General features: G+C 53.2%; 1 protein-coding gene across 1 annotated transcript in view; it reads right to left on the bottom strand.

Annotated features, from left to right (window-relative positions):
- Window positions 1-16,859, bottom strand: part of TWIST2 (twist family bHLH transcription factor 2) — a 35,389-nt gene extending 18,530 nt beyond the window's left edge. Inside the window, exon 1 of the mRNA XM_070423378.1 lies at window positions 16,200-16,859. Within this exon, the coding sequence (XP_070279479.1) occupies window positions 16,235-16,717 (483 nt within the window). The 5' untranslated portion in view covers window positions 16,718-16,859 and the 3' untranslated portion in view covers window positions 16,200-16,234. The remainder of the gene's footprint in view (window positions 1-16,199) is intronic.
- Window positions 16,860-26,478: the final 9,619 nt, after the last annotated feature.

The following is a 26,478-nucleotide window of genomic DNA, read 5'->3' as shown; positions in this document are numbered from 1 at the left end:
ATTTCTCCGATGATCAGTGATGCTGAGCCCCTCTTCACGCACGTGTTGGCCATCTGTAGATCGTCTTTGGAGAAATGTCTATTCAAGTCCTTTGCCCATTTGTGAATCGATCATTTGGGTTTTTGTTAAGTGCAGACGTTCTTTCTGCTTCCTGGGTATGAACCCCACCTCAGCCACATGATTTTCAAATATGTCCTCCCTGTCAGGAGGTTGACTTTCCGCTCTGTGCACCGTGTTCTTTGATGCACAGGCGTCCTAAGGGGGCTGCAGCCCCATGTGTGTGTGTTTGCCGTTGGTGCCTGTGCAAGAGCCCAGACAGACCGTTCTCTCCGAGCGGGAGGCCATCTCCACAGTAAGCAGCAGTGGCTGCGCCAGGGCTTCTTGTGAAATCCCTCTTGAAGAGCCGTCCTCGCCTCCCTTGAAATGCTTCCCCGATCTGTGTAAACCAGGCCACGCTGCTCGCTTTTTCAGTGAGCTTTGCACACACCCATGTCTTTCTGGCCTCCTCCTCCTCCTGCGGGAAACAACCTAAGTTGTCAGGCATGTGCATCCCCCCCGTCCCTGCACCACCAGGACCACCATCCACCACGGCCTCACCACACCTCACCCCCTCCATCACCTGGCAGGTGAGCCTGAGGGGCAGAGCATGCAGCTGCAGCCACTCCTGGCCATCGAATGCGGTCCTTCTTTATCCCCTGCATCTCCAAACCAACCAGGTGCATGACGAGCCCTCTGAGACACACACCTGCCTCTAGAAAAGGCCATGAACAACCCTACCCATCGCTGGACGGTCTTGGGGATTTAATGACTGTAAGTTCATGACTGTGCCTGGCACGCAGGGGCCCCCCAATACTTGCTGAGCCATCAGAATGTGCCCTGTCCACACTGTGACGATCACTCCGCACATGCCTCCACTGCCAAGCCCGGGGAGCCAGCACGGGAGCCCCAGTCCTGCAGAACCACCAAGCTCAGAACACGCTGTCTCACAGACAGTCACAACCAGGCTGCTCTGCTGCCCGCCCCGGAAATGGCACCTTTTGTCTCCCAAGGGCCAGCCGAGTGATGGCGCGATGGAGTTACAATGACTGCGGATCCAGGGCCAGGTTAGCCATGCTCCCAGGCGCTGCCCCCACTCCCAAAGCCACCGCATACAGCCTGGTGAGAAATGGGTGTTTGGGGAGTGTGTGTGTGTGTGTGTGTGTGTGTGTGTGTGTGTGTCAGAGAAGATAACATCACACAGTGCACAGCATTTCACTCCCCAAAACACACACACCCCCTGCCCTGATTCCTATAGTAGCCCCTGCTAAGGGCTACTATGGCCGTTCTCTCTCTCTCTCTCTCTCTTTCTCACCCCCCCCCCCCCCTCCAAACCCGCCTCCCTCTCTGGCAGAGAGCAATTCAGGTGTGTTCTTCCAATTTCATAGCTTCCTTTCTGCAAATTACCACTGGCTTCTACGATGGAAAAAGCCCTTTAAGATGAGGCTGACTCTGCTCTCAGCAAACCCAGGATCCCCAAGTTGCCAGGAGTGTCCCCAGGGGCAGCCAGGAGATTGTACATCACAGGCACTTCCTGTCCCAGGAGAAAGCATGCGTTTGTATCACAGACAGCCTAAGTTCTGTCTGTAGTTAGAGAAACAGGGTCCTCCTGCGACCCTGCACATGTGCCTGGCTGTGAGCAGGGCCCTTCTGTCCCCGCCGGGCACTGTGGGGTGATGGGAAACGTTCCATCCTCGGGATTCGCGTTGGCTCACTCACTGGCATGTGGGTGGGGGGAGTGCTCCTTATGGATCGAGAGCATTAAGTCTGCTTATTACTTTCAGCACACATTTCAAGGGAGTGAGGGGTCTGTGGGTGAGGAGGAATGCATTCCTAATACCACAGCAGGAAGACAGCTCCCAACCAGTAGACTCTAAATGCTGCACAACCCAAGGTTCGTCTCGTCCCCGGGGCCCTCTAAATTCAAAGGCGTAATCTGTGGTGTGTGGGTGGTCAGGAGGTGCCCCGGCCGTTTCAGGGCCCGGGGCTCCTGCATCCCGGCTAAGCTGTGTCTGGCCTGCCTTGCTGAATCCTGACAACTCAGAAATGCCCAGGTGTGTGGGGTGGAGGGGTGAACCGGCTGGGCCATCTGCAAGTAGTGGGCCGGGGCATAGGACATGCCCAGGTGCCTAGCCAGGACCCAGGGCCGCCTCTCGCTCCCTCCCCAGGGCGATGCCCTGTGAGTGTGGGGATCACTAGCTCCCTGAGAAGGAGATCTCCAGGGTAGCGACAGGTCCCACAGCAGGAGCTGGGCTCCTTCTGTCAGAGGGCAATCTTATTTTTTGGACAATCTGCTTAAGGCACAGACAGCCTGGGTTCAATCCCTGGCTCAGCCACTGTTAGCTAGACCCCTTAGCTGAGCTACCTCAACCCCTCAGTTTCCCCATCTGGGAAATGGGACAACGAGCCCCTCCTGGGGCCCTTTTCAGGATTAAAATAACTCTCTCTGCCAAGTGCTGGGCTAGGGAAGGGTCGGCGTCCAGCTCAGCTGTCAGCACGCGGCATCTTCACTCATCTTTGTTCCCCGTGCTCTTCCGGGCAGGGTGGCTCTACCACGCTTTCTCTGCTCTTTGCCGTTTGGAGGGGAGGGAGGAGGTCTTCACACCACTTCACAGCCAGGCCCGGAGGGGGAGGCCCCCCACCCAGCCACCTGACCCTGCTCTCATCTCAGCTTCCCTGCGGCCTGTCAGAGCCCATCCCCTTCCATGGATCCCCAGGCCCAGCCCTGCCACACGCCTTGCACTGTGGACCTTGAGGAGGGTCTTGAAGAGGGGGACCGCCAAGGACCCCCTTCTTTAGAGAGCAGGAGCTCAGAGAAGGGAGACTGCTTATGGGGTTGTACCTGACAGGTACATCCTGGGGGTGTGGCTTTCAGGATGTGGAACAGTGCTCTGCATGTACCAATGAAGGCCAAGCAGGTGGACGCAGGGCAGGTGGACCCAGGGCAGGTGGACCCAGGGTAGGTGGGCCCAGGGCAGGTGGACCCAGAACATGTGCACCCAGGGCAGGTGGGCTCAGGGCAGGTGCACCCAGGGCAGCACCTAGAACAGGTGCACCCAGGGCAGGTGGACCCAGAACATGTGCACCCAGGGCAGGTGGGCTCAGGGCAGGTGCACCCAGGACAGCACCCAGAACAGGTGCACCCAGGGCAGGTGAACCCAGGAAAGGTACACCCAGGTCAGGTACACCCAGGGCAGGTGAACCCCGGAGCAGGGTGGACCTTGGGGCAGGGTCGACCCTGGCCCAACATCTCTGCAGAGCAGCCAAGGTCTGTCCCCCCCACCCCAACCTCTTGGCCCTGCTCTGCCCAGCGGGCACCAACCTCTCTGCCCTGGTCCTACCTGGTCTTGATCCAGCCGGTCCCGAACGCCTGCGCCCAGGCTGGCCCTCAGGAGCTGGGAGCTGCCTCCACCAGGAGTCCTGGCGTCCCATGAAAGCCTCTCTGCTCTGTTTGTTTGCAGCCAGAAGACAAAAGCCATGGCTCTGAGTCACTGTGCTCCCCGGGCTGAATCATGCAGGAGGCCCACTCGGGGACTAACCCGGCCTTCACCTCATGGTTGCTGTCTCTGCAGCAAAAGGCAGCTGTGGCCGGGACGGAGGATGAACGCTCAGCTCGGAGCCGGGGAAGGTGCGGGCCCAGGCCTTCCCTCCCCGAAACCTCGGCTGCTTCCCGGCCCTGATGGAACCTGGCAAACATCTCAGTCCTCTCTCTGAAAAGGACTGGTCATCAGGCCAGCATGGTCCCAGAATGTGCCAGGAGAACACATCAAGTGCAGCCAGGGTGTGAAAGGAGGCAGGCCCAGTGCAAATCATACGCCTGAGAATCTGAGAAGTGAGACGCGGAGCCTGGGCTCTGCCTGGGGACACAGGGTGGTGGGTCCCCGGGTGCAGGTGGGTGCAGGTGTGATTCAGACGTTGTGGGAGGGGAGGGGCTAGGTTCTGGAGACCCTGACCGCGGGGTGGGTGGAGGCATCTCCACCTTCAGTCCTGACCGCCCCCCCCCCCCCCCCCCCCCCCCCCCCCCCGCGCCCGTTCATCCCAGGAGACCAGAGCCAGGAAGCAGGGGTTTTCATTTGTTCCCAGTTCCTGCCCCCTGCCCTCCTCCCTCCTGCCCTCCTGGTCTCCTGCCCTGGGAGGAGGGGTAGAGGAAGAGTTAGTGAGTTCACTGTGCTTCCACCGATGGGAAATGGTTCACACTGAAGAATATGTAAATACATGGAGAAGAACAAGGAAATAAAGACAAGCGAGGACGCGGGAACGGAGGGTGGGGCGAGCGCGTGGGAGGAAGATGAGCTCAGCCCGTAACCAAGGCCGTGTGCAGAGGCCAGCCCGAGGGTCCCTGAGGGAGCCAGGCCTCCGGTGCCACATTCTGGAAGAACACAATGAGCTGCCCTGACATCTGAGGCGTGGCATGTAAATGCAGCAGGGGCTTCACTGCGGGTGCAGAAGACACACACTGTGTTTGTAAGGCACGTTCTTGTATGACTTCAGTGGGAACAAAAGGCCTCACACAGGAGAAAGGGTCCCAGGAAGGCATTTCTCTGAGGTGGAGGCGGGAGTGGGAGTGGGGATGGGGGTGGGAGAGGCAAAAGCACTCACTGCTGTACTGGGAGGGACTGGGGTTGGGGAGGTTTGGGGGCAGAGGGAACCACAGTGCAGAGGAAGGGATGGCTGGGATATGACTCCCACTCTTTCTTTAAAAAGCACTGGTTTCTTTTCTCAAATTTCAAAAGTCATACCAGGCATTTGCAGAAAATTTAGAAAAGAAAGAAAAGCAATAAGACCCGTATGAAGGAAAGGAAGGTCTTCCCTTGACGTTTTGGTCCAGAGCAAGAGCAGCGATTTTCAGCCAGGGAGCTGCAAGGATGTTTAAGACGGCAGTACCTGCCTCTTTAGTCAGGGACACGGACCTCCTTTCCCTTCGGTTGTCAATTAAAACAACGACAACATCCCATACAACAGTAGCTGTCAGTGTGAATGAACCAAAGTATACCTTTTTTTAAAATCGGATCAGCAAAAAATGTATTTCTTGGTGTGTCGCAGAATTTAGTAATCAGTCTGTGCACCATGAGATGAAGAAGGATGAAAATTGCTGACCCGGAGACTTCCCTCTCTCCTCTCTGAGATAAACACACCCGTGTGAGCACACACTTGGAATTTTCAACCTGAGACCGTGTGATCTGCCCCCCACGTAACCTTCCCCTTCATGTTATTAAATATTTGTTTACGATACAAATTTTGCTGACTGCATCGTGTTCCCGCATCTGGATAAACCACAATTTATTCGAGCAACTTCCCAGGACATGTCAGTAATATTAGCCATTATTCACTCGATAGTCCCTAAGGCAGCGGTTCTCAACCTGTGGGTCGCGACCCCTTTGGCGGTCGAACGACCCTTTCACAGGGGTCACCTAAGACCATCCTGCATATCAGATATTTACATTACGATTCATAACAGTAGCAACATTACAGCTATGAAGTAGCAACGAAAATAATTTTATGGTTGGGTCACAACATGAGGAACCATATTTAAAGGGCCAGAAGGTTGAGAACCACTGCCCTAAGGCGTGGAATGCACACTCAAAGGGTGTTTCCTGTTTTAAAATCTGTTCTTATCTATCAGAATCTCTAAGAAAGATTTTATAATCCATCTGCTCACTGCCAGGGGCAGGACGGCCTGGCACACCTTCCTCAATCCTGGAGCTCATCTTTATACTTTTTCCAATTTAATAAAACATAATATGGTCCTGTTTTATTTTCAATTTCTTGGCTGTTGTTGAAGTTCAACACTTTTTATATATTCATTGGCCAAATGAATGTCTTCTTTTGTAAGTCCATATTTTCCCTTATTTTCTGCAGTGCAACTGACCGTTTTCTTTTGAATTTTGAAGGACTCTGTCTAGTTACAGTACTGGTCCCCTGTAAAACATCGAAAATACTTCCTGGTTCATGTAAAATTCTGATTATCAGGCTCTTTTTTGGTATTTAGAAGTTTACAATTTTAATGTGGTGGGAATTCTTTTCCTTTGACTTGGCTTGCTACACGCTGGAAGGCCAGCTCGAGGATCCAGCAGCTGTGAAGTGACAGGAATAAATGTCACAGCAGTTCCCAGCATGGTTTTGTGTCACCCTCACCTCCCTCTGGGGCAGCACCCACAAGCACACTCACTGCGTGGCTCGATTCCCAGCCCTCAGCAGAGCAGGACTGGAGCGAGCCCGGAGCCAGAGCCCCACTTTCCAGGAATCACCCCTGGTGGCGGCAGCCGCCCTGGGGGATCTCTGCGCCTGGAACCAGCCTGGACGGTCTGGCTCTGGGTAGCAAACTGCTGGCCCTGATCGGCTCCTGGACCACCCCCACCAGATGCAGAGATGCAGAACCCTGGGCCACTCCCTCCTGGCCCCGACCCCCGAAGTGTGAGAACTCAGTCCCGAGAGGCTTCCAGAGGCGCCACGGACAGGCCCCCTAGGGTCACCGCGGAGCAGAAGCCGCGTGTTACCCGAGTCGCCTGGGGAACTTGCTTTTTAATGAGCACATTAGGAAATAGATTTCGAAAGGAAATGCTTTTACTCAGACACAACTAGACGAAATGAGAATCATCTGATAAGCATTGAATCATGTGGATAAACTGGATAACATCTGTGGAAAGTGGAGAAAAGTTGAAGGCTTATGATACCTCCTACGGTTACCAGAGAGGCCCCTGGGCTGAGTCATAGGATTTTTTTTGGTGGTAAAATACCCAAATATATAATTTATCATTTCAACCGTTTGAAAGTGCACAAGTCAGTGGAATTAAGTCTCACTGTTGTGCAAACACCATCCCTACCTAGTTCCAGAGCCTTCTTACGGCCCCAAGCAGAAATCCCACATCGGTTAAGCAGTCATGTCCCCCTCCCCGCCCCACGCCCTGCCCCCAACCCCAGTCCCTGGCAACCACCAGTTCACTTTTGCCTGTTCTGGGCTTTTCATTTCAATGCATCATACACTATTTGGTTTTAGTGTCTGACTTCCTCCACTTAGCGCAATGACTTCAAGGTTCCTCCTTGAATGAGCGTCGACCTTCTTCTGGTGGAGTAAGTCCATCGCGTGGTGCGACCACGGTCTACGCGCCCATTCCTCTGCTGGTGGGCATTCCTGTTGTCTTCCCTGTCGGCAACTGTGAGGAAAGAGGGTCCCAGTGCTGAGGGGCAGGTGACGAGGAGGGAGCGGCCCTGCCTCCCGGTGCTGAGGATTTTCCTGACGGGAAGGCTATCAGGAACTCACGCGTCATATTAGAGATCAGCTGCTAAACCGGGAGGCTGTGCTTTGCCTAAGGCTGCACAGGATTAAAGGACTGAGAGGCAGAAAGTGCTGTCCACGCCATGGCCAACGTCAGAGGAGTCTTGCTTCGGAGAACAGATGCCCGGGACACAAGACAACGGGTTCTGCCCAGCAGACTAACGGGACTCTGGCCTGCTCCTACCAAGGCAACAGCCTTGGGCTTCTGTCTAATTAAAATTTCCCAAAATAGACAAATGCTCCATCACACAGATGCTCATTACTAAGGGAAAGAATGACACATGGTTTATTCTGGAAACAATGACTTCAATAAGTTGCAAAATCCCTTGTGGGGAGTCACATCCACCGCACATCCTCACACGTGCGAGCGCTCTGCCTCGGTGGAGGACTGTTTCGCGGTGTGGAGGGTGGAGCAGCAGTGAGCACAGAGGGCACCCGGAGCCCGCACTGCTGCCAGCATCCAACTGTGCTCCTCACTTTCCCTCTCCTTCTTTCTGGTTAGAAAAAGTGAAATTATGTAATTAGCATTAAACTATAGTTGCTGTAACTTTCAAACAACGTACACCACAAGCTGATGGTCCGAGACCTTGGTTTGCAGGCTCCCCACAGGGACACGCTTCCCAGGCACGAGCGGAGAACAGGTCTGTCACCTGCGGAAGTAGCCTGTTATCACCGTTCAAGCAGGAGGATGCTTCCAGGATGGACCACGTGGTCTCTGGCTGTCCGCAGAGCCAGGCTCATCTGTTTCCCCTGCAGACCCCACGGTGGGCGGGCTGATCTTCTCCTGGAGGCCGGCTGTCTTCAGGGGAGCCAAAGCTTTGAAAGAGGAATTTGACGTAGGGTGAGGTCTACAGCTACGAAATCCAGGAGGAGGAAATAAATGCTGAGTTATCACTTCCTTTCATTAACCTTGGCAAATGCTGAGGCGCGCTGGGCTCCTGCTCAGACATTCGGCGGCGTGACCTGAGGGCGGATCCGCGAGCAGCTCCGAGGCCGTAGTCTGCGCGAGGTCCAAGAAGTATGAGGGCGGAGGAGCACGCAGGGTCTTCCCTCCCGCTCCCCTCCACGACCATCGGGGGTCCCTCCCGGTCACCCAGGGGCGCTGAGCAGCCCACAGCCCAGCACCCTTCTCCTACAGTCCCCACCACCCTGACCACCTGCTCTCAGGCTCTGCCTTCTCTGGCACCTGAAGCACCTGGTGACTGTGGCAGGCCGGCAGGGGCACCTCTGGGCCTTCTCGGATGCCCCTTGCAGGGCAACTTCGATGCCGGGGAAGAAATGAGAGGCGAGGGCACTGTGGGTCCTTGTCAAGTCACCATGGCCCTGGTGACCTTCCAGCAGCAATGAGGTGGCCTGTTGGAATTTTCACAAAGTGTCATTTCTCTGGGAAGGCAGGCAGGGCGCTTGTCGGGATAAGCCTCTGTCCTCCAGGAGTCTGAAGGACCCGAGGGAGAGGCCATCTCTGTAACAAGCAGCAGAGGGAGGGACAGGCTGCCCACAGCCTGGGTCCCTCAACTGCCCACTCCTCGTGAAGTTCTCCACACATCCCTTTTCCTGTCCACATCCTCGTTTTCTCTTTTACTTTGTCCTTCCTGAGAAAATTGCCTTTTTTATGTTATAAATTGTAAATGATGGGTTAATAGAGTCCCTGGAGACACACAAGGAGATTAACTTGATTGACAATGAAATTCTATGAAATTGTTCATTTGTGGAATGCAATAAAACAAAGACATATATAGCATAATAGCCATAGTTGAAACGAGCAGGTAAATGCATCATAGTCCATGGCTTTTGATTATTATTTAATTAAAATAAAATCTCTACCTTCAAAAAAATAGTCTAAGAGAGAGTTTTGGAATGGGCAATAATTTAACACCCAACAAAACAGCCTTAAGTTAATTTTGTCCTTAAAAGATCTCACTGGGCGACTGTTTGTTACACAATTACACCAGAGGGACCTGGACACACCCGGAGCCCCCACACGAGCCATGAGGGGGTGGGTGGTCAGAGCAGGTCATTTTGCACAAGAGAAATCACCACAAACAACACACCGCGTTTCCTAGGGCAGATACCCTTGGGGCACTTCTGTTCTAGTATCAGTGGAACCATTTTCTTAGAAAATAGTAACGAAGGATTCACCAAGCACACATGTGGGGGTGCATCTATTCCTGAGCTGCCCAGAAACCCCAGAAACTCTGGGCTCGGAGAGTCCTGACGGCGTGTTACTCCCTGTGTGATGGTGCTGAGATCTGATGCTGGGCTTTGTGTTCATTCTTTATTACTTACTATAATGCGAAACTCTACACGGACTTCGGTTAACAATAACAACAAGAATAATAATAGAAGATGAGAGCTCAGCGGGTGCAGGGAGGGGTAGCTGGAGAAGAAATGCTCTCCAGACAGACACAGTGCACAAAGGGACAGATCCTTCTCTCTGAAGGGATCCTCCTCCTCACAGGTATCATGAAACGGGGGAGGCAGGTGCTGGGTGCATTCTGAAACCTCATCAGGAGCCAATATGGACACAGCACACAGTTTGGAATGATGTCAATTCAGGGACATGACTCTGCAGTGAAGACGTTGTTCATCAGTCCAGCCCAGTTATGTGAACAGAGACATTCTCCCTCTGCTCCTTCCCAAAGGCGCGACCAGTGCTTCACGTGTGTTACCGAGGCGATCTCATTAAGAACAGGACTTTGAATTCACACGTGCGTTCTGGAAGTGACCCAATGAGGGTATAGATCTTGCTAACCTTGCCAGGCTGCTTGCCTGGTTATTGCTCCTCCAAGTTAAAGTCAGGGGAGGCAAGGACTAGGTGGCAGGCACCTTCGCACCCACGGGTCCAGAAAATCACACAGAGCCTGAGGCTTTTCACTTCTGAGCCTTCTGCATGCCTGCAAACCAAAGCTACTGAAAGCACTGAGCTTCGTAGGAGGAAAGAGCAACTCGACATTTGTTCCCAGATCTCATGATTGAAGGAACACGCTGCCTGTTTGCATTGTGACTTACAGAACGTTCGGGGTGGAACACACAAAGAACCAGCAGCGGCCGCCGCGGCTGTAAACCCGGGTCCGTGTTTTCTTTTAGGGAGTGTGTTTCTTTTACAAGCTGCCTCTCCCGGAGCCCCCACTTGCCTCTGAGGCAAGCAGAAAACTCTTGAACCTCTTAAGAAGAGAGACATTCTCCCAGAGAATTTAACAGAAAGACTCTGGGCTTTTCACTTGTACAGCACAGAAAAACAGCACTCACAGCAAACGTTTGGGCATCTGCTCTCCATGGGGAAGTCAGATAAAGGCTCCCTACGCCTCACCCTACAAGCCAAAGGCCAGCCCTCCGTGTCCTGTCTGAGCTGCTCGGCCCGGCACTTGGGAAGGGCTCTGGGGGCGACCACACCCCAAACCTCAGCCATGCAGTTGGGGTCTGACTCTTGGTCACCATCAAAGGGTTAATGAAAATCAAGGTTTTTGCCCAAATCTTTCCCGTCAGTCACACACCAGACCTGCACAGCCAGAAAAACAAATGTGAGCTCGCCAAGGAATTAAACAGTGAGAACTACGAACCCAATGCCAGACAACATCACTGAATTTACAAGCCCCCCAAAAGATGCTGATGGCTATTTTTTTTTTAAGGCTGAATGTGAGCTAAAAGGAAGCGATATCTTCCAGAATAACTGATTTTAAAAACTGAAAGCTCTCTGGGTTCAACCCTGCCCTTCATTTAATTGATGGAGAAATTCTGACCTAAAGGAAGGAGGGTCGTGCCTGATGTTGAAGGCATTGCTCTCAGGACTTGAGAAGTAAAATTACAATTCTACAGGAGGCGTCGTGAGAAGCGAGTCATCGAACTCGCTCCCTGGTCAGATAACAGAGGTGTCCCGATGAGAAACGGGGTGAACACCAAACAGCCTCGATAGCGCGCGCTCAGACCCCCCGCCCATGTGCTTCCTTACCCATAATCACAGGAGCATGTGATCCCAAACAGCCGAGTTGCGGGTAAAAGAGTACAGGTATTCAAAGCGTGTAAAACACTGTTTTGATTCAAAATGACTCTATTTTCAACTAACCACTAAAAATGTCTCTCCCGCCAGAATAAAGCTGCATGCTGGCTTTCCCCGTTTCTGATTCAAGTCTCCTTTCAACATGACAACCGTTGGTAATCACTGGAGAAAAATCCCACTGTGCCTGGGTTTACTCAGCATGAAAATCACACTGCTCTTCCATCACATGTCCCTGCAGCTCAGTCCAGCACTAGCATGCAGTTAGGCACATTTAATGTAACTAAGTTGCATTCAGAGGTTTACTGTTGAACCAAGTACAAAATATGTTCCCAGGACAAACAAATATTAATTTAAAATAACCACGACTGAATCGAGGGATTTGATCTCTTTTTCTCTCTCTCCCCCTCCTTCTGTGTGTGGCTCTGAATACTAAACTTTTAGAGTCTACACTACATAGCGAATAATTTTTATGAATCGGTGCCTTTAGCAGAGTGTGTGTCTGTGTGTGTGATGTAAGTCAACACAGACTTAGCTAAAAGCAAATGTGCCAGTTTCAGGTAAGTATTTCCTAACACTTCTTTGAAAAATATATTCTATATTAGAATAGGAATAAATATTGATTGGTATTTTTCTCAGATTTCTGGAATTCTACTCTTTAAAGAATTACAAAGAAACACTCCTAATTAACTATATATGGGAAATGTGTTGAGATTCCTCATGTTCTGAAAAGAAGAGCAATAATATAAACAACATCAGGAAAAAAGGGATATTTTCTCAAAGCATAGTTTTAGTCTATTACTCTGAGATAAGGTATAGTAACTTGCTCATTTGGATATAGAAAAAAATTAATCCTTGTGAAATAACTTTTTAAAATTTTTTTATTTGAGATGATTACAGATTTACATGAAGTTGTCAGAAATAATACGGAGAGATCCCATCATCCTCATCACTCAGTTCCTCCAGTGCTAACACCTTGCAGCGCTCCATACAATGTCACAGCCAGGAGACTGACATTACACCATCTCCAGACCGTATTCCTGTTTCTCCAATTTTACATGCACCGTGTGTGTGTGTGTGTGTGTGTGTGTGTGTGCGCGCACGCGCGGGCTCCTTTCCATACAATCCTATCACGTGCACAGCCTCAGGTGGCCGCGTGGAACACCTTGTTAAGCAGTTTCTGTTTTCAGTATTTCATCTTGACTGCACCCCTGTCTATCTCTCTTAGATGCTATTGCTTCTTTACGGCTTTCTGTTCCTTGGCTACAGTCACACGTACATCTCATCGTGGAGTTTTATTGCCTCATTCGTGAACTCTCTGCTGGTGCAGAGCTTTGTCTTTGGTTTGCCTTTTGCAGCACATTTATCCTTTCCCATGAAAAGACACAAATATAAACAGACATTCCAGCGTGCATTCATGGGTTTAAAGACACCAGTGAGAATAGATGAATATATACACGAAGCTTAAAAACTGTCATAAAAGTTCAGCCTTTAAAATTGGCTTATTAAAATATTTGTTTTTTTAAACCCAGCTTTAAACTAAAACTATGAGTTATAGTGCTCGGCTCACAGAGTTTACTTTACGAGCTTCTTGCCAGGCAAGAGGAATCCGGCATCAGTGCCATCTGTCCAGAGTACAGTGAAGTGGGGATGATGAAAACTCAGTTTTTTCAGGCTCAAGACTTGTCTGAAAATATGCAGCTTTTAGTAAAGCTCGATACAGTACTGTATTTCAGTGGACCTCAAACGGCCACCCTCGAGCCCCTACTCTGGCCCGACGGATCGCCAGACTTTCTACTGACATTCGAGGGAACAATAGCCACACTACTGAGGTCAACTCCCTACAGAGGATCTTACCGATGGGTATTTTATAAGGAAACATCACATATTATTCAGGTAGCTCCGTCTTTCATTCTGCTTCCTCTGACCAATCAAAAGCTCTACTGAAATCCTGCATTTCCGTTCTCCACGAGGAATTCATTTTCTTTTGAGGCCAGCTAGCAATCCAGTTATAGCAGTTAGCAAACACCTCCAAGAAGTGAATTTACAGGAGGGAGGAAAAGGCTTATGCATCCTGGATACTGAGAGGGTCGTACTCTGCCCTCCAAAGTAACTACAAGTTCTCAGAGAAAAACTAGTTTGTTGAGTATGGTAACCCACTAAAAATCTGCCCATACTTTGCAGAACTTAGAGAAGATCTTTTTCTTTAACCACAAAACAGAACAAAAGGGGCCATGGCCAATAAGTAATTGTCACCTCCATGCACCCTCCATACCAGGCGCCTCGGACCCTGCTCCTGAAGTGCAGGCATTTAATGAAAATACTGAAAACTCCTTTGAGAGTTTTCCGCTAGATGAACCCAGCTGATTGTCCAAAGACACCTGATTCATTGCCTGTCTGTGTTTTTAAATGCCAGGCCAAAGAAGAAAGTCAGGATAAATACCAGCACCAGCCGTACGACTTCCTGTGTCTCTCTTTATATCAAGGGGCAATTTAGACTTTTTACGTTGCTGCTGTTCACATAGACACAGCTTTTTAAAATATATATATATATATGAAAACATCTCACATTAGATATTACAATCACATACCATTTCCTGAAAGGTCTAGAAATTCTTTGGTGATACATGTAACGAGTGTTTCTTTAAAATGTTATAGATAAATAACAAATGGCATTTAGCAACATCTTCAGGAAATCAAACCAATGCTGACTGCATTTATTCCCAAAGAGACTAATGAGTTAAAAGCAAAAAGAATACAAAGTTTTTGCTTCACATGCCCGGCAAGTAAACACAAGGTGTGCCCAGATCATTCCTGCATCAAGGACCCCCATACCCCCGCTTCTCGGGCAGGGTGAGTATGTATCTGCTTGAAGAAACATGTTTATTGGAACTGGTCAATTAGATTCAATTTTATAAAAACATAAATAGATGGGCCCCATAGGGATCATTTGCTCTCCAGCTCAATGTGTTATCTGTTACATTTTAAGGATTTTTTTCCCCAAACAAACTCTTACCATTTACTGATTACAAGTACTGCCTTTTGTTTTTATATAATCTTTCATTGCAATCGATGTCAGTGTTAGGAGTGCAATTATTTTGTAATGAATTTTAAATGACCCTACTAAATTCTGCGTCGAGGTACATCTCCTGGTATTTGTTTTCAATAATTTTCTGGAGGAAATTCTTAACGAAAATTCTGCTGGCATTTTCCTTAAACAAAGCTATGTGTGTATATTTTTAAAAGATGACAGTCCTCATCTGTTTGTTCTTATTTCATCTGTGCTATAAACTGTGGATGGTCTAAAGGGTAAATGGAATTGACTAATGGATGCTCATAATTTAGGCAGCAGAACCCAGAATGGATGTGTTATCCCACTGCAGCGTTTCAGTCCTCGGCCAATCCAAGCCCTCTTTCCCAGGGAAATATGTGATCGAGACACTTTCCATCTGCTTTTGACAAAGATAGGAGCCGTTTCCCATAAGTTATTCCCCGCTGAAATTCGCTGTTACAGACCTATAAACCGATCCTTACTTTCCAGGGCTATCTCCTCAGAATTCTCAGTGGCACGGAAATGAAAATACAAAATACAAAATAAAATCCACCTGAGCGACATCAGCTTTTCGTGGGCACAACAAACACATTTGCAGATATTATGGAACCACATAAAAAAGAAATAGATCTGTTTGGGAGAGTGGGCGGCTGCTCGCTCCTGGGTGATCTAAATTCCTTCTGTGCGAAGCAGAGATTTTTATAAGAAAACCTTGCAAGGTGAGCAAGAAACTAAACATACTGAGTAGGGAGGATTTTTGTAACACACGTCCCTCCCCACCCCCCGACCCCCCAAATACATCCTGCACCCTCCATGGCCCGAGGGAGCCATCGCCCCGAGTCCGCTGGAAGGACGGCGCCTCCGCGATTAGAGCTCGTCTGAGGGGACTTGCAAGGTGTCTGGTGAAACGGCGCCGGTGCGGCCCAGAACACGCTCCCGAGGAAGCCCAGCTCCCAGGCTCGCAGCAGCTGCGTCCCCTTCACCTGCTCCCGCGGGACCGACCCGCACCGGCCCTCGTTCCCCTCAAACCTGTTTCCCTGCCAGCACCCCGGGCGCTTCCTCGCAGGCTGGACGCGGGGAAGCGGCAAGGGCAGAGCCCCCTCCCAGACTGACGAGGTTCAAGGCGGGGAACAGAGGCTTCCAACCCCGAGGTCCGCTCCACCTGCCCGCGGGGAGCCGGGTTCCCAGCAGCGGGTCAGTCCTGGCCACCGCGCCGCGACCTGCGCGCCTCAGCCTCAGCCCATCCTCTGCACTCCCGACGCCAGGCCACCCCCGGCTCCGCTCCGGGGTTGCTCCGGCCGCAGAGCCCCCAGCCCTGGGCAGTGCCCTCCCGCCCTCTCCAGGCAAACCTGGGGGCCCAGGGTGCGCACCCCGGCGCCCACGGGACCTGCCCGCAGCAGAACAGGACTGCCAGGGAGAACTGGGTGTTCGCTTCCCAAGAAGAACGAGAAGCCACAACCCTGCACGACCACCACCACCAGGAGGGACCCAAAGGGCAGCTGGTCCCCACCTCTCTGCCCCTGCCCCCCCCCCCCAGGCGGTTCTTCTGATGCGAATTCCCCCCCAAAGTCACCCACAGACCCCGCAGGACACCAAGAATGGAAAATGCGGCTGCTGCCAGTCTGCCCTTCTCTGATTGACACCCTGCATGGAAGTTTGTAAAAGGCCCCAGGGCGCCCCTGGGACGTGGGAGCCTCCCAACCGACCCCCATCTGCTGCTAGGAGGAAAAGTGCTCCCCATCGCGCCTCCGCGTCCAGCCCGGCCTCGGTGAGAAGGGATGCGCGGGTCAGGCCCTCCGCCCCCCGCGGTGGAGGGCGCCCATCGCAAGCGCAGCACCTACCCTTGCGCGCCGGTCCGGACGTGGGTGGCGCGGCGCTAGTGGGAGGCGGACATGGACCACGCGCCCTCCATGCGCCACACGGAGAAGGCGTAGCTGAGGCGCTCGTGGGCCACGTAGCTGCAGCTGGTCATCTTATTGTCCATCTCGTCGCTCTGCAGGACCTGGTAGAGGAAGTCTATGTACCTGGCGGCCAGCTTCAGCGTCTGGATCTTGCTGAGCTTGTCCGAAGGCAGCGTGGGGATGATCTTGCGCAGCGCGGCGAAGGCCTCGTTGAGCGACTGGGTGCGCTGGCGCTCGCGCACGTTGGCTAGGATGCGCTGGCTCTGCAGCTCCTCGAAGGACTGCGCGCTCGGGCTGCCCTTCTTGCCGCGCTTGCCGGGGGTCGGGCTGCCATCTTCGCTCGACTTCTTGCTGTAGCGCCGCTTCCGGCCGAAGCGCTTGGGCTGCCGCTCGAGCTCCTCCTCGCTGGTGCCCAGGCTGTCCACGGGGGACACGGGCGAGCTGGAGCCCTCCTCCATGGCGCCCGCCCAGCGCGAGTGGGACTGGGGGCGCCGGGCGCCGAGCGCGCGCCGCTGGCCAAGCCCGCGGTCGCCGAGCACACGCTCTCGGAGTTTCTGATTTCAAGGCCGGCTTGTGCAAAACCGAGGTCTCCGGGAGAGGAAGTTATTCTAACTTTTTTGGAAACTCTAGCCGGGCTGGGTTGCTAAATAGTTGTCAGGAGCAAAGGCGGCGCGCTGATTGGCCGCCGCGGCCGGGGGCCGGACAAGTTCTGGGCCTTCGCCGACCGCCCCCGCCCCCCCGGCGCGGCACTTTCAGTTTTGCCTCCCCCTTCGGCCCTGACCGCGGCGGGCACCCCGGAGGCCGGCCTTCGCCGCGCCGCCCGCACCTCCACCCGGGCCCTGGCCACTCTCCGGCTGCCCGCGCCCTGGGCTCAGCCGACCTGGCTTTGTCAGCTCCTTAACCTGGAGATCAGGCCCGCCGGGCGGCGGGATCTCTCCCGGGGCGCGAGGGGCACCGGTGGCGAATCTGACCCTCGATGCGCGCCCAGGAGGTGAGGACTGGCGGGGAGCCTCGGGGGCGCCGGGGCCTGTGTGCGCCTTGGCTGCCCCTGGGCGTGCAGCGGGCACTCGCGGTGGCCTGTACGTTCGGCCTGCGGCTGGGGACCAGCGCGGGCAGGGATCCCGGCGCCTCCGGCGAGGGGACATTCGGGCGCCCTTGGAGATGCGGCTCCTCACCTTGAGGACCCCTGCAGTCGCCGACCGCGCTGCGCAGGCCTTGCGGGAAGGGGAAACCGGTTCTCAGCCCAACTTGTTGGGGAGCCGTGGCTCCGAACCCTTCGCACACCCTCCTCCTAAGCGCCTTAAAACTTCAGCGCCACAGCGAACCTCTGCGGAGGCGCTGGCACCCTCCGCGCCCACCCGCGCGGTCCTGCCCCCTGCGGGGTGCGGCCGAGGGCGCCCCTAGGTCGGCGGTGCCGGACCCGTCACTGCGCTCCCCCTTCGCCTCGCCAGTGTGCAGTGAACAGAGGGCGCCAGGGCAGCTGCGTCCTCCCCTGCGCTGGGCGCCCAGGCAGCCTCCGGCGGGAAGGCGTGGGGCGGCGGGAGCTCAGGGCCCGTTCTCCGCGGGCGACACCGGGGACCCCGGCCCTGCGCCATCTGGACGCCGAGCGCGGGCCCGTTTGAAGTGGTTGGAGGAGGGGGGGCTCTTTGTTCCCCAGGCCGCTCTGGCTCGAGGCCTGGAGGTGGTTTACTGGCTTCGATGCCTTTGAACCTATTCCCAGGTGACCCGGGCTCAATTAGGCCTGGGCCTGAGCGGGGCTGTCAGGCAAGCCGCGAGATCAAGGGCGGGCCGGGCCCTTTTATTGAAGTTGAACTCGGGGCTGCAGAGCACTCGCCTCGGCCAAACTAGAGGAGGGCGGTCTGTGCTGGCCTGCTGTTCAAGGGGACGTTTCCCCAGCAGCCGGGGAGCGAAGAGCAGGCCCTCACACAGACCTGGCTACCTAGCGGGGCTAATTGCTTCTAGTTTCTTCCTGACCCACGGGCTTCGAAATCCTGTGACTAAAGGGTCCTCTGGAGCCGCCCTGCCCAGCGCCACAGCCACCGGCCTGATTACCCCGTCCCCGGTTTATCCAGCGCAGCAAAATAGCTTTCTGACATCCCCTTTCTTTAAAATTCTAAAATAAAAATGTCAGGAACAAAAAGTGAGAGGAGCCTTTCCAAGGGACTGCAGGGACACAGCCGTCCTGGCCGTTGGGCCTGCGTGACCGGGGTTGCCTTTCAGGGTGTGCTCTGCTCCGCTCAGAGCCAACAGCAGCGCTTTGCTGCTCTTTCACTAACTCCATGTGTCACTGGGTTGGGGGTCCTTGGACCCAGACCCCTCGTTGCCCGTCCAGCTTAAACGAGCCCAGGGACACCCCTCCCCTGCAAACCAGGAGCTTTTAGGGAGGAGAGGAGCCTGCCTGCGTGCAGCCTGCTCCACTCCCCTGTGTCTGTCTCTCCTACTGGTGATGAGCATCAGAGAACTTCCTGGAAGTCAGGTCTAGGAGCCAAAATTACAGCAATATGGTGCAGGTGTCCCTAGAAAGGGCTGGCATCACAGATAGGCAAGATTCTCTTTTAAACACCCCTTGAAACATTTCTCCTTGGGTGATGGCTCAGGAAGGCATATGACAGGCCTTCGCTACATTGGCTCTGCCATTGCACACAGGACAATGGTACCACGACATCTCTCTCCGTATGTCCAGTGGGTGGGTGCCCACTCTCCTTTCCATTTTTCCTCTACTGTTTCTCTCTGAATTGCAGGGGATGGGAAGCTCAAAATGACCTTTCTCAGACCCTGGCAACCCTGGTCTGTAGGATGCATTCTTATGGGCGCGGAAGGGAGAAGGGGCCACCCACTCTGCGGGTCCTGGTGAAGTCCAGTTGGCAGCACGGTGTCTGGTCACTGATCTGGAGGTAGGGTATGAACCTGCATCTTCTGAGTGGAGCACAGCAGCAGTGGCACAGCTGGGAGCTGGGAGCGCAGTTTCTCTATTCGGGGCACTTCTGGAACCCTCGTCCTCCTGAGGCTCCAGTCTGCAGTGCAGCTCGGGGAAGTCAATCCCCAAAGCTCTACCCGGAGCCTGTTCATTCAGCTCCACATGATTCTACCAGGGCCTCTAATAAGTGGTTTCCTGCTTGAACCAGCCAGTGTGGGTCCTGTTCTCTGCAGCAGACCCCGTCTGAGACACCCCCACTCTGACTGTGACCTGGAGGGTGTGTTGTCTGCTTGACATCACTCTCGTTTGTCATGTGTAGCTCACGCTGGCCTTTCACACACATATAAATGCCTTTAAGACTTAATCAAAGTGGTTCTTGCAACAAACTCACATTATGATATTTTTGGCTTGGAATTTATACCAAATCTCAATTAAAACACAACAATGGGGAAAAAAATGGAAAGCTCAACCATGACATAAGGAGAATGGGAGAGAGCAGGGTGTAGGAGCTGTGACAGAAGCCAGGTTTCTCTGCAGAAAACGTACAGATTTGATTTGGGAATCAATATAAATGCATAATTACGAAAATTAAGTCAAAATGAACAAAATAGAAATACCTAAAAAATCAAAAACAAAGTCAAACAAATGCATCTAATTTTGTATCAGTTTGGTGGCTTAACCTTGCAGACAGAAATAATTTAAGAGAGCTTTAAAACACTATAATTTGACTATACACCTCTACTGGGGCATACTCTAAAGGGGAAAAAGTTTTTAAAAAGGCGTAAACTGTATTAACTGTATTCACATTTTTGTAACAATATTGCTGTTGTTATCCTGAAACTGTAAGCTAAAGCAAATAAGTCATTATGTTTCTGTCTTTGGGAATCAAGATTTCCAGCCTGAAAGAAAAGAGATGCATGGATGAAGTGAAGAAAGTTAAGACCATGGGGTTCTGAATTTGTTGAAAGATCAGTATGAACTCATGGTATGTTCTCTCTTAAACAATGTATTTCCTGGCCCGGACCACCGAAAAGACCAGAAACGTTGAGCCACCCAGTGACAGTCAGCACCGCAGTGTCCAGACTGACTGTGGCCCCTCCTTGAAGAAATGGCCGGCTTACAGTCTGGGACAAACATGCACAAGATAAGCCCGGAGCACCTTATTATGCAGAAAGCCAAGAAGCTCTCGGTGACTCCTGGGATCATGTCGGAGAGACTCAAGAACGAACCTAAAGATGCCTCCACAGACCAAAGAAGGCGAGGGATGAGTATCTGTATAAGAGCAATGGCTGCAAAGGATGGACCCATTGGCGATGGTAAAAACCACCAGTTTATAACATCCATCCAGTAAAACACTTATTGGTCACCTTTGGCTGATCATTGGAAACTGACTCAGGATTCCAAAACTTGGTAAATAAAAGGAAAGGCTCAAGCACATGACCAGCCTTCCATACCAAGTTATACCCCAGAGGGACATGAGCTGCTGGAAAGCGTTTGCTCCCAGATGTGCTCCAGGTAACAGATAGAGGCTGAAGGGTAGCATGGCTGCATCACCGGTTTGCAACCTCATCCTGGTAACTCACATCACCAAGCCAGAGGCACGGCCCTGGTGGTGAGGCCCTGAGGCACCTGGGAAGGATTCCTGCCCAGTCACCCCACCTGCGGCCCAGGCAGATGTTTCCGGGAAACCCAGGGCACATCCTGGGACAGGCTGAATGGGTCGTAGGGATGTGGTCACACCAGGCCCCTCCCCTGCTCAGGACCTGGGAAGGGCTCATCTCTCTCAGTGTAAAACCTATCTTGACCAGGACCTGGAAGGCCTGCCCATCTGGTGATGATACTGTCCCCTTCTGGGTCTGCCCTCCTGTCCCAGGCTCTGTCCTGCTGGCCTCCGGGCAGCTCCTCTTCACACAGTGTGTGCCCCTTGGAGGGGCCCCCTGGAACTCTCTGCCACCCAGAGGACCATGTGGCTGACTTCCTCACACCCTTCAAGTCTGTCTCAGATTCCACCGTCACATCACAAACCACCCACTCCATCTGCTCGCCGCTCCGTAGGCGGGCAGGTTGCACTGTGTCCAGCAGGGTGGGTTTCCTGGCTTCCTGCCTGGTGGCACCTTGGCCCGTGGTCATCTCATGGCTCCAATCTGAAATGGCCTCAGTCACAGGTCGGGTGGTCAGAAGGCCGTCGGCCGGGCCCCATGGCTTCTCCAGCAGGATAGCTTATGCTCTTTCTCTCTGTGGCTTCCAGACTCCAACCACAGGACAAAGAGCAAGGGGTGATGCACAGCTGTCAAGCCTTCTTTCGTGTCATATTTGCTAATGTCCCCAAGGCTAACATAAGTCACATGGCCAAGAGTGTAATGCCAAGAGCTTGGCATTAAAAAATTGATTGGCAGCTCTGAGAGAGTGTGTGTGTGTGTGTGTGTGTGTGTGTGTGTGTGTGTTGGTGAAGGGGGCCTGTTGTCATCCATAGACTTACTTTAAGATGATTAGCTGGGGGCCCGTCATATCTGGGGGCAACCGCAGTCATTAGTATTTGTCCTCTTTTCTCTGTGGCTGGCCACTCTCTCCAGAGGGGGTTCTCCCACCTCCCGTTCTGGGACATCAGCCTGGGTCCCAGGGTTCTGGGCACCAAGGAAGGGGGGAGGCCTGGGCAGAGCTCTCGTCATTCAGAGCGTCGATTCCCACAGGCTCACCCTGTGCTCGCACGGTCCTCCAAATGTCCTCTCTGTGCTGCTGGTGCCCGCAGTCTGAGCTCGCTCTGGCTCAAGTTCTCCAGAGTAGCTTCACTCCTTCCACCGCAGAGGGAGGGCTGGCCCCGTGGGATGGACAGGAGAATCTAGGAGAAGCGACTGCTCCTGACATTGACTGAGGGTGAGGACGCTCCTGCAGGGGTCCTGGGCCAGCCCGCTTCTCGATGGCATCCCCAGCCTGCACTCTGGCTGCTGTGTCCCTGAGTTGCTCACCCTCCTCAGCCTCCTTCCACTCCCCACGTGTGTCCTTCCCTGTTCTCTCTGGCCTCTGGGTTTTTGCTTTTCCATTGTACAATTTTAGGTGGATTTAAGGGAGAGAGCAGACGTAAACAAGTATGTGGAAGCCATCATTTTCCATTGAAATTGCCATTAGAAAGCTAAAACGCAAGTGCAGAAACAGCAGGCCCTGAGGTGGCTTGGCGTTCTCCCTGCTGACCCTGGCGGGCTCCAGGTGGCCGGGGATCCCGGCTGCCCTGTGACCTCCTCTGTGGGCATGGTCCTGGTGGGCAGTGGCTCATTACTGGCCCCTCAGGGTGGGAGAGCTCAGTGCTCAGCAGTGAGCTGGGGCCAGAACTGAAACACCATGAAAAACTTGCAAAACCGAGGCTGTGGGAGCGCTTGCTCCCTCTCTCCTTTTCTAATCGTTTGGCAGCCGCCCACATGCCGGCTGGGATGTCACTGGGCTCCCCGCAAGCCCCGGTCCTGCTGGGAAGGCCTCGCCAGGTCCCATCCAAGGTTGTTCTAGGAGTGGCTGGGCTCAGCTTCACTTTAGTGCATGAATCAGGAGGACTTGTTTTCTCCCCCCACCACCTCTCTGCAAGAATGAGGCACAGAAATGCGAGTCCTGGTTACCCAAGTGGAAACCCCATTTCCATTGTTTAATATAATTCAAACAGACGTTTGCTTAAATAGTTCTTACTGTCCTGCCCGGTTTATGTTTAATCTTCAATTTTGTCGTTCACATCTCGTGCCTTCTCTCCCCCGCTCCGGCCCCCTCTCTTCAAACAGAGATCAACGGATGCTGTGGAGTCAATGGCTGCGGAGAGAACAGGGCACGTGGCTGACATATCCTCGCCGAGGACTGCGGTTCTGTCCAGAGGAGAATGTGCACTTTATTGTACCCGGTGGGAAGAAGTGATTGAAGGGAGAAGACTATTAACACGGGGCCTCTTTATTAACGGTCGCTAGCTGTGTGTTAACATGTGCTAGGAAGTGCAGCGGGAGCCACACAGACAGATCCTTCACATCCAGCGGTCGAGGGTTCAGGCGGCGTAGGAAGCAAGGCCGAGGGGCAGACTGAGATGGCGAGAGCAGCAGGGTCTGGGCGCTGGGAAAGCCCTCCAGGCCCAGAAGGGAGGAAAAGCATTCAGACGAAGACAAGAGAAGGTGTCAAGACCCACAGGGTGAAGAGGGCGCTGGTGTCCCCTCCACGGGTCACTCATGGCTGGAGCTCAGGGCTCAGTGCCAGCACCCTGGGCTTGCAGGTGACGTGAATGCAACCAGAATCTGCCTGACAAAGCAGAAACGGTTGGCTCAGTACTTGGGGTGCTCAGGCTCAGGCTGGCTTCGGGCTCAGCTGGATTCAGGGGCGTCGGTGATGTTGTGTCCTTCTTCTCCCTCCCCATCCTTCAGCTCTGCCTCTCTCTACATGTGAGCCTCACTCTCTCTCTTGCTACAAATGGCCCTCCTGTCCCCCTGGAACAGCAGAGAAGTTGGGCACGGACCCTGACAGGCTGCACTTCTGCATGTGGGGCTGGGGCCCTAATCCACCAGGGTGGGTGGGACCAGAAGGGCAGGTGGGGCCCTGTGTGTGGGGAGGTCCCTGCTGGGAGAATGTGGCTGATGAACAAGGCACATCCCCTGCAGCGTGCACAGCAGGGTGGAGGAAGGTTGCCACCAGGCTCTCCAGGGTCTCCCAGGTCCAGCGGCCAAGTCTTGGTTTTCTGGAGGCAGTGGGAGCCACCGGAGAGTTCCGAGGGAGGACGTGATGACTGGCTTTTTATTGAGAGAAGTTGGAAGATGATGGTCAGATAGGGGGCCGTCTCAAACGCTGAGCCAGCTGACCAAGGAGACAGAACCACGGATCAGGGAGCCAGAGAACCAGGGAACCAGGGAACCAGGAACCAGGGAACCAGAGCTCGGGAGATGCAGTGCTGATTAGAGCTACAGGGACTGTGTGGAGGGAGCGCAAGGCCATCGAAGGTGGGGAAGCCGCAGGATTTGACTCTCAGGGTGATGGTGAAGCCCGGGGGTGGGCTTGGGACTCACTGGGAAGGCTGCACTCACCCGCCCCTCCTCTCGCCTGTAGTTATGTTTCACTTTTAGATGAGCTAGTTGGAAACTAGGAGGCATGCAGTTCAAATGCCGCTTTTTCATGTAAGAAAATGAATTAACACGACCCAGCCATGCACCCGGCTGTGCGGAGAGCAGCAACAGGCCCCGGTGGCGAGGGGTCAGGACTCTGTGTCCCCTCACGGAGGGAGGTGACCTCTGTCCTTCCTCTCCGGGGACTCGGTTTCCCCTCTGTGAAACAGCGGGTTGGGGGGAATGGCCCCCACGATTCCCTTCCTGTGAGGATGTTGGTTCTATTGGCAGAACTTAAATCGCTGTTGGGGACTTCGGCATCCTGTCCCACTGCGATGCTTTTAAGAAAGGGGCGCGGGGGGGGGGGGGGGGGGGGCGGGGAGGCGGTCTGCTGAGACACAAGGAGTTTGACTCTGTTTAATCTAAATAATGTGCAGGGAGCCTTTGGTGACTGCGCGTGCCCTGACCCCTCGTAAAGCCCCTGCCCTGCTGCGGCCTGGCCGTAAACCTTCCCGAGAAGGTCCTGTGAATTTATTGTCCCCAATCCTTCATAATGAGAAAGTAGGTTCTCTCTTCCACATGGCGCTTTTGAGTTTTAGCAGATCTTAAATTAAACCTGTACACTACGTGTTTTAAATTGTTGTTCACAAAACCCTAAATTCATGAGCTGACAATCTGACCCAAAAAGTCCTGCGCACTGATTTAAGTAAACACACAGGTTTAACCCAAAATGTTTGCAGGAATAAACTTGGAACTAAACTTGTGTATTAAAACTCTGATTATGTCTTGAGTATAAAAAGGCATCAACGAAACCTTCTGGGGGAACACTCCTGGGTGCGGGGGGAAGTTCCCTTTCCTGGGATCATGGGAGCGAAGGGGAGTGGGCTGCAGCGCCCTCCTGAGGGCCCGAGGAGAGCGCGCTGACGTCCTGGTTTCAAAGAAAGTGCCTCAGGGTCTGTGTGTGTTCTTCTCTGGGCTACACGTTTTTAAAAAGATTTTTAATTATTTCACTTAATTCCATTCTCCTACTTTATTTCTTTATCTTCTACCAGGGAAGATAAATAAATAACAACCCAAGAGCACCCCCGCCCCGCCCCCGCAACCCCTCCTCATTCCCCTCCTCACCTGTGAAAATGGAGGTACTGGTTTCCTCTGGCTGGGAGTCCACTAAGGGCCTCCAGACCGCCCCCCCCCCCCCCGCCCCGCCCACCACCATCCTGTCTTCCCTCTCTGGCCCTGGTGGCTCTCCTTCCTCCTGGTCAGAAGGGCCCTCCCTCAGAGGAAATGCCGCCTGAACTCTGAAATAAAGTGAACCCAGCCTGGCTTTATTTTGTTTTTTGTCTGATACATTTCCCCGGGAGGAGGCGATTGTCACCTACTTCCCTGGCCCCAGGAACACCCCGTGTGTGAAATCCCATGTGTGAAATGCGTTATGTCCTGAGGGCTTTACCACTGGGATCGGTGTCCACACTCCTTACCCACATCCAAGTCCATGGCCGCTGGCTCCTGGGCAGCTCACCTCAGTTCCTCAGCTCCAGGTGGCAGAGAAGTTTCTTTCCATTTAAAGGAAAGAAAATGTTTGCACTCATTTTTGATTTTTAAAAATTGCTTGTGTAAGAAATATGGAATATGGTATTTTCTCCTAGGAAAATTTCAAGAGTGATATTTTGGTATATAATCAATAACAATGCAAGTAGTGAGAATCTTCAAAGAGCTATATTTATGCTCAAATTTAAGGGAAATGGCCCACTCGATGAAGAGGAAGGAGAAGGCGCAGAGAGAAGGTGAAGGCGCTGAGAGCACCAAGTAAGAATCAAAGAAACAAAAAAGAGTCTGCGAGTCCTCGCTGTCGAGGTCAGTGGGAAAGTGGCCCTGCCTCCTACATGGTCACGTCTCCGCCAACACCCACCCCCTGGTCCGTCTCCAGACACCGGACCCTCAGCCAGCAGGCAAGCAGTTTCCTATCCCTCAGGGAAAGGGGCTGTAAGTATGCGATGAGAATGGGGTCTCGTTATACTTTTTTAATCAACATTTTTAAAGGTATGATATGCACCCATTTGAAGACTGAAACTTGATTCCTTTGGACAAATGCGAACTCCCTCCACAATCAGGGGCATGTCTGTCACTTCAGAATGTTTCCCGTGCCCCCTGCAGGCGGTCACCTCCCCTCCCGGCCACCAGCAACCACTGATGTCATTTATGTGCCTGCTTGGCTTTTTCCAGAAAGTCATGCAAACCGAGTCAC

Source organism: Myotis yumanensis, unplaced genomic scaffold, assembly GCF_028538775.1.
Source record: "Myotis yumanensis isolate MYYU_CA2020_CCGP unplaced genomic scaffold, mMyoYum1.0.hap1 SCAF_8, whole genome shotgun sequence".
In the NCBI taxonomy this organism is placed as follows: domain Eukaryota; kingdom Metazoa; phylum Chordata; class Mammalia; order Chiroptera; family Vespertilionidae; genus Myotis; species Myotis yumanensis.
Note: the sequence above shows the minus strand (reverse complement) of the source record. Positions and strands in the feature narration are given on the sequence as shown.